The 11,335-nt window shown below is 39.3% G+C and overlaps 1 protein-coding gene across 1 annotated transcript in view; it reads right to left on the bottom strand.

The window, feature by feature from the left end:
* Positions 1 to 11,335, bottom strand: part of ZPBP2 (zona pellucida binding protein 2) — a 23,004-nt gene that overhangs the window by 6,382 nt on the left and 5,287 nt on the right. Inside the window, exons 2-4 of the mRNA XM_015832198.2 lie at positions 8,004 to 8,081; positions 6,415 to 6,540; positions 4,836 to 4,997 (exon numbers count right to left, since the gene is read on the bottom strand). Coding sequence (XP_015687684.2) covers positions 4,836 to 4,997; positions 6,415 to 6,540; positions 8,004 to 8,081 — 366 coding nt within the window. The remainder of the gene's footprint in view (positions 1 to 4,835; positions 4,998 to 6,414; positions 6,541 to 8,003; positions 8,082 to 11,335) is intronic.

The following is an 11,335-nucleotide window of genomic DNA, read 5'->3' as shown; positions in this document are numbered from 1 at the left end:
AGGGCCACCCAAGACGGACAGGTCATAGCAGAGAGTTCTGACAAAATGTGATCCATTGGAGAAGGATATGGCAACCCACTCCAATATCTTTGCCATGAAAACCCCATGGACAGTACCAAAAGGCAAAAAGATATGACCCTGGAAGATGAGCCCCTCAGGTCGGAAGGTGTCCAATATGCTACTGGGAAAGAGCAGAGGGCTAGTACTAGTAGTGCCAGAAAGAGTGAAGCGACTGGGCAAAGCCGAAAGGACATTCAGCTGTGGATGCATCTGGTGGTGAAAGGAAAGTCGGATGCTGTAAAGATCTTTTCTCCATAGGAACCTGGAATGTAAGATCCATGAATCAAGGCAAACTGGATGTGGTCAAACAAGAGATGACAAGACTGAACATCGACATCTTAGGAATCAGTGAACTAAAATGGACAGGAATGGGTGAATTTAATTCAGAGGACCATCAGGTATACTACTGTGGGCAAGAATCCCTCAGAAGAAATGGAGTTGCCTTCATAGTTAATAAAAGAGTAGGAAAAGCAATACTGGGATATAATCCCCAAAATGACAGAATGATCTCAGTGCAAATCCAAGGCAAACCATTCAATATCACAGTAGTCCAAGTCTATGCCCCAACCACTGGTGCTGAAGAGGATGAAATTGATCGGTTCTATGAAGTCCTACAGCACCTTATAGAATCAACACCAAAAAATGATGTCCTTATCATCATGGGGGATTGGAATGCTAAAGTAGGAAGCCAAAAGATAACTGGAATAATAGGCAAGTTTGGCCTTGGAGTACAAAATGAATCAGGGCACAGGCTGATAGAATTTTGTCAAGAGAATATGACGGTCATAACAAACACTCTTTTCCAACAACCCAAGAGACAGCTCTCCACATGGACATCACCAGATGGTCAACACAGAAATCAGATTGACTATGTGCTCTGCAGCCAAAGATGGAGAAGCTCTATACAGTCAGTAAAACCAAGACCAGGAGCTGATTGTGGCTCAGATCATGAGCTTCTCGTTGCAAAATTTAGGCTTAAATTGAAGAAAGTAGGGAAAAACACTAGGCCACTCAGGTATGAACTAAATCATATCCCTGATGAATATACAGTAGAGGTGACAAATAGATTAAAGGAATTAGATCTGATAGACAGAGTGCCTGAAGAGCTATGGATGGAAGTTCGCAACATTGTACAAGAGGTAGCAACTAAAACCATCTCAAAGAAAAAGAAATGCAAGAAAACAAAATGGCTGTCTGAGGAAGCTTTGCAAATAGCTGAGGAAAGAAGGGAAGCGAAAGGCAAGGGAGAAAGAGAAAGATACACCCAATTGAATGCAGAATTCCAGAGAATAGCTAGAAGAGATAAGAATGGCCTCTTAAATGAACAGTGCAAAGAAATAGAGGAAAACAATAGAATAGGGAGAACCAGAGATCTCTTCAAGAAAATTGGAGATATGAAGGGAACGTTTCATGCAAAGATGGACATGATAAAGGACCAAAATGGCAAGGACATAACAGAGGCAGAAGAAATTAAGATGAAGTGGCAAAATGACACAGAAGAACTATACAAGAACGAGCTTAGCATCCCTGATAACCACGATGGGGTGGTCACTGACCTCGAGCCAGACATCCTAGAATGTGAAGTGAAATGGGCCTTAGGAAAGCTGAGCAACAACAAATCTAGTGGATGCTGTAAAGTATTCCAGCTGAGCTATTTAAAATCTTAAAAGACGATGCAGTAAAAGTGCTACACTCAATTTGCCAGCAAATTTGGAAAACTCAACAGTGGCCACAGGGTTGGAAAAGGTCAGTTTACATTCCAATTCCAAAGAAAGGCAATGCCAAAGAATGTTCAAACTATCGCACCATTGCACTCATTTCACATGAAAGTAAAGTTATGCTTAAAATCCCACAAGCTAGACTCCAGAAGTATGTGGATCGAGAACATCCAGAAGTACAGGTAGGATTTCGAAGAGGCAGAGGAACTAGAGATCAAATTGCCAACATATGTTGGATCATAGAGAAAGCTAGGGAGTTCCAGAAAAACATCTACTTCTGCTTCATTGACTATGCTAAAGCCTTCGATTGTGTGGATCACAAACAAATTTTGGCAAGTTCTTAAAGAGATGGGAGTACCAGACCATCTTATTTGTCTCTTGAGAAACCTATGTGCGGGTCAAGAAGCAACAGTGAGAACTGGACACGGAACCACTGATTGGTTCAAAATTGGGAAAAGAGTCCGGCAAGGCGGTATTCTGTCACCCTGCCTATTTAACTTATATGCAGAGCACATCATGAGAAAGGCAGGGCTAGATGAATCAAAAGTTGGACTTAAGATTGCCGGGAGAAATATCAACAACCTAACTTGTGCAGATGATACCACTCTAATGGCAGAAAGTGAAGAGCCTCTTGATGCGGGTAAAGAAGGAGAGTGCAAAAGTTGGGTTGAAACTCAACATTAAGAAAACCAAGATCATGGCATCCGTCCCTCTCAATTCCTGGCAAATAGATGGGGAAGAAATGGAGGTAGTGACAGATTTTATCTTCTTGGGTTCCAAGATCACCACAGATGGGGACTGCAGTCAAGAAATTAAAAGACGCTTGCTCCTGGGGAGGAAAGCTATGGCAAATCTAGACAGCATACTAAAAAGCAGAGACGTCACCCTGCCAACAAAAGTACGTATAGTCAAGGCCATGATTTTCCCAGTTGCAATGTATGGCTGTGAAAGTTGGACCATAAGAAAGACTGAGCGCAAATGAATTGAGGCCTTTGAACTATGGTGCTAGAGAAGACTCCTGCGAGTCCCCTGGACTGCAAGGTGATCAAACCGGTCAGTCCTAGAGGAGATCAACCCTGGCTTCTCTTTAGAAGGCCAGATCCTGAAGTTGAAACTCAAGTACTTTGGCCACCTAATGAGAAGGAAGGACTCACTGGAGAACAGCCTAATGCTGGGAATAGAAGAAGGCAATAGAAGAAGGGGACGACAGAGAATGAGGTGGCTGGATGGAGTCACTGAAGCAGTAGGCGTGAGTTTAAATGGACTCCAGAAGATGGTACAGGAAGGCCTGGAAGAACGTTGTCCATGGGATCATGATGGGTCTGACACAACTTTGCAACTAACAACAACAATATATAATAATATAATATAATATAATATAATATAATATAATATAATATAATAAATATAATAAATATAATATAATATAATATAATATAATATAATATAATATAATATAATATAATATAATATAATATAATATAATATAATATAATATAATATAATTCATATCATATCATATCATATCATATCATAATATAATATAATATAATATAATATAATATAATATAATATCATATCATATCATATCATATCATATCATATCATATCATAAATATCATATAATATGCATTATATACATTTCCCAGTATCATTTTGGCACAACTGAAGAGATTAGTATGTCTTTAACATAATACATAATAGCTCATGTATGTGTTTTTAGTACCACATAAAATAATATAAACTGCTTGCAATCGGGCAAAATGCCATACTAGGTGAAAATGGGATTGATATATTTTTTGGTTCTATGTACTGTGGAAAACCAATTCATTTTCTTAGCACTGTGCTAATCAGGCTATCACATTTAATGGAATCTTACATGCTATGGGAATGCAGGAACTGGGTTCTGTTAACCAGTTAAGAAATTTAGGATATCATGTAAATACAGGCATCAAGTAGGATGGAATCATAATGTTTTATCAAATAAGTCTCTCAGACTCATACATGATTTTTAAATTTAAAAATTAAGAAACCCAAAATAGTAATTTCACAGGAAAAAATATTTTGTAAGATTTGGCTGTTCAGATCTGGAGCATTTTTATTTGGAGGTTAGTGGGTGCCATCTAGTGGCATCATGGTTCTATGTTGTCCATCTCCCCTTCCACTCAAGAGTACTATATACTTTTGAAGGGTAAACAATATGTACTAAATAGGGCCCTGGGAAAGAAATAGAAGGGGGGGGGTGTTCTTAATTAGATCAGAACAATTATGAGAAGGTTGAGATAGAGAAAGAGAACCTTTCAATATTGATCTAGTGGAACATTTTGTTCTGTCAGAATCTCTTTCAGCTATTTACTCATTATAATGGAAAAAATGCATAGGCATTTGAAAACATGTTTAGAGGGAAGGGATTCTTTTGATTAGAACAGTGGCCCACAGGGAAAAAATTAAACACCCTCTTTCTCTGATACAATTGTCCCAAACAAATTCAGACTTTTACCATAATATGATAAAAGACAAGAATAAGAAAAACACTGGGAGATATTTCCATCATGTTGAGTTGGCCCTGAAGCTTTGTGAGTGGGCTGGAGGAAGTACTTCCTACTGAATTCTTTGTCTGAAATCTATATTTTCACAGCAACTAACCTCTTAATTTGCCCCCAAACTATTTTCCAACTCATAGCAGAAAAAAATATTGCCTGCACATCTTTTCCAGTGCAGGAAGAGAGATAGCAAATGATAAACTTTTTATTAGTACATTTATGCAACTAATTATATTTTCATGTGAATTTTTTATTTTCTAATAAAGTTTATTAATTTTCATACAATTAAAATTCTACAGCATGTCTGATAGAATATTTTGTTTTCAACTGTTCGTTTGGGAGAGTAGCAATGAAAGCTGGATTAGACATTTTGAAAATCCAAACTTTTTTTTAAAAAAAATGTTTTTTTAAAAATTTGGCTCTAAAGCTTAGATTAGCCTAATTTAGCCCAATGAGGAGCAACTCGGCACAGCCTAGAATAGGGCAGAATAAGGACAGAGTTTCTTTCTCTTACCATAAATCATAAATTTATAGGTCTTGAATCTTTCTTCTTCTGCTTGCATGTCATTTCGAAAAACTCTGTAAGAAAGCGTGCACATATAAGATCCAGACATTTGTTCCTTAAAACCAAGCAACATCAGCTTTCCAGTTTCTGTAAGATTCGCATACTGTTTTCCTGCAACAGAAATGAGAAGCCAGGTCAACATAATTCAAGTTTGGTTCCAAGCTTTTGGCTTGCGTGGGCTATTTTGAGTGTGTCTTGGCCTACATATAAAATATATAATAACTATTGCTAAAAATCATATAATATTAAAAAGTTTACAGTCTTATGGGGCTGCATTACTGTCTGTCCAGGGCTGCATGCAGCCTGCAGGCTACAGGTTGGACACACCTGGTCTTGACTTTGACTTTTAAAACAGCAGCTCTTGGAAAGTAAAAGCTGAGTATCACATTTTTAAGAGGCATCTCACTTTTGTTTCCTGTTTAACAGTGGTATTCAAGGGACTTAGTAGTTTTTTCTGATATTTGAAGGGTGTCTCCTCCAGTATATAACTATTCAGATATTATGATTTACAAGTGTGTGTGTGTGTGTGTGTATGTGTGTTGGGAAGAAGTATTAGTTTCAATGTCCTGCAGTTCAGGGATGATATGGGGAAGAGTTTCAACTATTGTGGCATTCCAACTCTAGGTTGCCCTTTTCTTGGAGGTGAAGCAGTACTTTTGGTTCGTTTCAATTGGTTTTTGTGGATTGTTACCAGCCAAAAGAACCTCTACTTAGTGGTTGGGCTGGAAATGTTTTCAACAAATACAGGTAGTATTCATTTAACAAAGATGATTGAGCCTGGAATTTCCATTGCTAAATGATGCAGTTATAAAGCCTGGTGTCATGTGACTGCAATGGAAATTCCGGCAATTCTAGTTGCCATCGTTAAGTGAATTACCATGGATCGCTTAAGTAAGAATGTCACATGCTTGCAATTTACTAGCTTCCCCATTGACTTTGATTGTTGGAAATTGGCAAAGAAGTCTCACAAGTGATGATCACGTGACTGTGGGATGCTGCAACATTGTAACTGCAAGGCAGTGCCAAGCACCTGGATTGTGACTGATGACTGCAGGGACACTGCAACTGACATAAGTTTGAGGACTAGTCATAAATACCACTGTTGTGAGTTAGAATGGCCTCTGAATGAGTTTTGTTAAGTGGGGATAATTGTTTTTCTTTCCCCTAAGACTGTTCTCCTTGATTTTTATTTTCACAGGCACATCGGAAACTGGTGGGATTCATGTCCCTGCAATTCCATCCATGGCTGGTGTTGGTTTTGGAATTGGCCAGACTGCTGGAGACTCTCCTGTCCCCACTTCCTGATTCACACCTCTACCAGCTGAATTTGAGGGGAAAAAACACAATTATTTCCCCAAAATACCATGTTTACAGTTTTTGTGCAGTGTTATTATTATTACTAGTTTTGTTAATGTACCATACAGAGCTATAACATTTTCAGAACAAATAGAGCTTGCAGGACCATTTGGATAGTGTAAATTTTCAAAACAAATGAATATTTTGATCTCTTGATAAAAATGTAACTTACTTTTTAGGTTTTGTCCATTTGGTCCAATCCATAAATAGTTGGGGTCTATAACTTCACTTTGTGAAAGAGACAAATCCATGCAGACAAGATAGGGGCTGTTTCTGTGCACTTTGACATAAACATTGACTGCAGAAGAAGATGAAACAGGCATCTTCCATAGCTATTGTGCAAAATGACAATACAGAGAAAATTAAAGCTTCCCTTAGCTTTTCCTTGAGAACACATCCAGTGAAGTAGAACTTACATCTCTCTGAGTAAGAGCAATCCGACAATGTAATCAATTGCTCAGAGAAATGATGGCCCCTCCCTTCACTGAAAATGTTTATGAGGACTAGTCAGCCATCTGTCAGGGATGCTTTAATTTGGATTTGAACTCTGAGCTAGTGGTAGGACTCAATGGCCTAATTCAGTGCTTCTCAACCTCAGCAATTTTAAGATGACTGGTGGCTGGGGAATTTTAAGAATATATGCTGGCTGGGGAATTCTGGGAGTTGATGTCCACATATCTTCAAGTTCCTGATGCTGAGAATTATTGACCTAAATGTCTTCAACCAGGAATAGATATTCTCAGCCTGCTCACCTCCACCCCCACAATTGTTTAAAGCTATTCAAAATGTTTTCTTTTCACGATGTCCTATTTTGAGCGTGAAACTGCTGGTTTGATAGTGAAATAGATTGCTTTGGGCAAGTGTTTTGAACATAGGATTGCTTCACATTCAGAATAATTGCTTTGAACACAAAATAATTCCACAATACAAAAAGCCTAGTATCAGGAAATTTCTGCTTGAAAGGATAGATCTGCATATCCATACTTATTTGCTTTATGGCTGGTGGAAAAGGCAAAAGGTTTGGTTTCTTCTATAGTCTGTAGTGATATATCTCAGATACAGATTTACTATTTTAGGGAAAAATAATCTAAGAGACTCTATGTTGATATTTTGTCAGGAAGGATTTACCTATTTTTTTAGCTCAAATTTTTGTTGATTTCAGGATCCAAATTCCTGCTTTAAATTCTATATTTTGCTTTATACTGTAAAAAAACATGGAATGTTGGCAGTACACAGCATATGACTTTTCAAAATTAATCAAAGTTTTTTTTCCAGTCTGCTATAAAAACACACTTTCTTTTTTCAGCAGTAGTTTCAATGTCCTGCAGTTCAGGGGTGATATGGGGAAGACCTTCCTCTGCTGGTGCATCCCAACTATGGGTTGCCCTTTTCCTGGAGGTGAAGCAGCACCTTTAGTTCATTTCAATTGGTTTTTGTGGATTTTTATAGCCAAAAGAACCTTTAGTTAGTGGTTGGGCTAGAAATGTTTTCAACAAATACAGGCAGTGTTTATTTAACAATGATGACTGAGCCTGGAATATGAAGGATGTTTCAGATTTTTAAATAAGTGACCCTTGAGGTCTGCTCCAGATTACAGAACGTAGAGTGTCATTCTTGGTTTTAATTGTCTCAAAGAGTTTTGCTTTTTATGTGTCAATAATTTGTGCTTATTGCCTTGGTTTTCCAAGGAATTCCTGTTTCCAGAATACATACACATTCCTTGCATCATCTTACTTTTTCATTAAAAACATAAAATGTTACCTTTATGGTTAACGTTGCCATATATATAATTCTTTCTAATTAACTTAACAGAATACTGTGTTTCGTCCACTCCATTTCCTATTGCAGGGAAAATAAAAGTATTAAATGTTTATCATTCAGATTAGACCTGGGAGATAAAGTGCAAATGCTTGCTTTCAAGAACTTTGCCACTTAAAAATATATTTTAGCATGTTTTCAAACAACAAAGGTTTTAGGCACTACTTCCCCTAATGTACATAGTTAAACATTTCCCAAAGACTGCAAATTGTCTTGATATTACTTTTTATAACATCAACGTCCCTGATGAATTTTTTTTCATTTTTACCACAATACATAAGCTCTTTTTTGTTGGTTTTTAAAAACTAAACAATGTTTAGAACATGTTTCACAAATTAATTATTTGTGTAAGAATATTCAACCCAAGAAAAAGGACACAATAAGGATCCAATTTGTACTTCTATATGTGTTATATTGCATTTTAGCAGATTTCACAAACTCACATCCATACAAATTCATTTATTTTATAATTTATAGTTCCTAAGATTACTAATCAAATAAAAGCATTTCTCCAAACAAAATTTCTGTGGCTGTTCCCTCGTGGGCAGTGTTAAGGTTCTCAGTGACCACGATGTCGACACAGGGTTCCATGAATGCTTGAAAAAATGTTATGATTTAAATCTTGAACTAAGTCTTGGGGGAGGGTCTGTGGCCATGTTCCATAGCCAAAATGGTATTTAAAGGGGGTCCGTGATGAAGAAACCACTGGATTAAACGGACTTGATCAGAATTCTTTGAGTTCCTTGTGTTAATCTAAAGTTTGCATTCAATAAGTTTGAGAAAAGGTTTATTTAACAGTTTGAATGTAATACTTAGGTCTGCAGAGGCCTAGCAATAGAATAGCAAGTATCAATCAGTTAGCCTAGTATTTGGACTCTGAGATCAGAATAAGCATCTGCCAGAATGCTCAGGTATGAACTAAATCATATCCCTGATGAATATACAGTAGAGGTGACAAATAGATTTAAGGAATTAGATCTGATAGACAGAGTGCCTGAAGAACTATGGATGGAGGTTCACAACATTGTACAAGAGGTAGCAATTAAAACCATCCCAAAGAAAAAGAAATGCAAGAAAGCAAAATGGCTGTCTGAGGAAGCTTTGCAAATAGCTGAGGAAAGAAGGGAAGCGAAAGGCAAGGGAGAAAGAGAAAGATACACCCAACTGAATGCAGAATTCCAGAGAATAGCTAGAAGAGATAAGAATGCCCTCTTAAATGAACAGTGCAAAGAAATAGAAGAAAACAATAGACTAGGGCAGTGGTGGCGAACCTATGGCACGCGTGCCAGAGGCGGCACTCGGAGCCCTCTCTGTGGGCACATGTGCTGTCGCCCCAGCCCCACCTCCTGCAGCCCCCTCCTCACCAGCAGCCCCCCTGGAGGAGAGTCGCCCCCGGGCACAGTCCATATGGAGCAGCGCAGCCAAGGACATAGTCGGGGAGCAGGGACAAGACTCTGCCCTCATGCCCCATAGCATGCAGATGATGCTGCGGGGTGTGAGTGAAGGGCATGGCTGCCATGGTGCTGCAGGGCTGCCTGGACAATCTGCTGCAGCGGGCCATGGAGGCGATGCGTGGCCCTGCAGGTGGGCGGGGCAGGGGTTGGCAGGGGCAGAGCAGGCAGGGCAGGAGGCGGAGTGGGAGCGGAGGGGCAGTTTTGGGGCCCTCGGTCTCTAAAAGGTTCGCCATCACTGGAATAGGGAGAACCAGAGATCTCTTCAAGAAAATTGGAGATATGAAGGGAACGTTTCATGCAAAGATGGACATGACAAAGGACGAAAATGGCAGGGACCTAACAGAGGCAGAAGAGATTAAGAAGAGGTGGCAAAATTACACAGAAGAACTATACAAGAACGAGCTTAGCATCCCTGATAACCACGATGGGGTGGTCACTGACCTCAAGCCAGACATCCTACAATGCGAAGTGAAATGGACCTTAGGAAAGCTGAGCAACAACAAAGCTAGTGGAGGTGACAGTATTCCAGCTGAGCTATTCAAAACCTTAAAAGACGATGCAGTAAAAGTGCTACACTCAATTTGCCAGCAAATTTGGAAAACTCAACAGTGGCCACAGGACTGAAAAAGGTCAGTTTACATTCCAATTCCAAAGAAAGACAATGCCAAAGAATGTTCAAACTATCGCACCATTGCACACATTTCACATGCAAGTAAAGTTATGCTTAAAATCCTACAAGCTAGACTCCAGAAGTGTGTGAATCGAGAACTTCCAGAAGTACAGGTAGGATTTCGAAGAGGCAGAGGAACTAGAGATCAAATTGCCAACATATGCTGGATCATGGAGAAAGCTAGGGAGTTCCAGAAAAACATCTACTTCTGCTTCATTGACTATGCTAAAGCCTTTGATTGTGTGGATCACAACAAATTGTGGTAAGTTCTTAAAGAGATGGGAGTACCAGACCATCTTATTTGTCTCTTGAGAAACCTATGTGCGGGTCAAGAAGCAACAGTGAGAACTGGACATGGAACCACTGATTGGTTCAAAATTGGGAAAGGAGTCCGGCAAGGCTGTATTCTGTCACCCTGCCTATTTAACTTATATGCAGCGCACATCATGAGAAAGGCAGGGCTAGATGAATCAAAAGTTGGACTTAAGATTGCCGGGAGAAATATCAACAACCTAACTTGTGCAGATGATACCACTCTAATGGCAGAAAGTGAAAAGGAACTAAAGAGCCTCTTGATGCGGGTGAAGAAGAAGAGTACAAAAGTTGGGTTGAAACTCAACATTAAGAAAACCAAGATCATGGCATCTGGTCCTCTCAATTCCTGGCAAATAGATGGGGAAGAAATGGAGGTAGTGACAGATTTTATCTTCCTGGGCTCCAAGATCACCACAGATGGGGACTGCAGCCAAGAAATTAAAAGACGCTTGCTCCTGGGGAGGAAAGCTATGGCAAATCTAGACAGCATACTAAAAAGCAAAGACATTACCCTGCCAACAAAAGTACATATAGTCAAGGCCATGGTTTTCCCAGTTGCAATGTATGGCTGTGAAAGTTGGACCATAAGAAAGGCTGAGCACAAAAGAATTGAGGCCTTTGAACTATGGTGCTGGAAAAGATTCCTGCGAGTCCCCTGGACTGCAAGGCGATCAAACCGGTCAGTCCTAGAGGAGATCAACCCCGACTGCTCTTTAGAAGGCCAGATCCTGAAGTTGAAACTCAAGTACTTTGGCCACCTAATGAGAAGGAAGGACTCACTGGAGAAGAGCCTAATGCTGGGAAAGATTGAGGGCAATAGAAGAAGGGGACGACAG

Source organism: Protobothrops mucrosquamatus, unplaced genomic scaffold, assembly GCF_001527695.2.
Source record: "Protobothrops mucrosquamatus isolate PMUCROS unplaced genomic scaffold, P.Mucros_1.0 scaffold1, whole genome shotgun sequence".
Lineage (NCBI taxonomy): Eukaryota > Metazoa > Chordata > Lepidosauria > Squamata > Viperidae > Protobothrops > Protobothrops mucrosquamatus.
The sequence above is the reverse complement of the archived record's forward strand: the minus strand, read 5'-3'. Positions and strand labels throughout refer to the sequence as shown.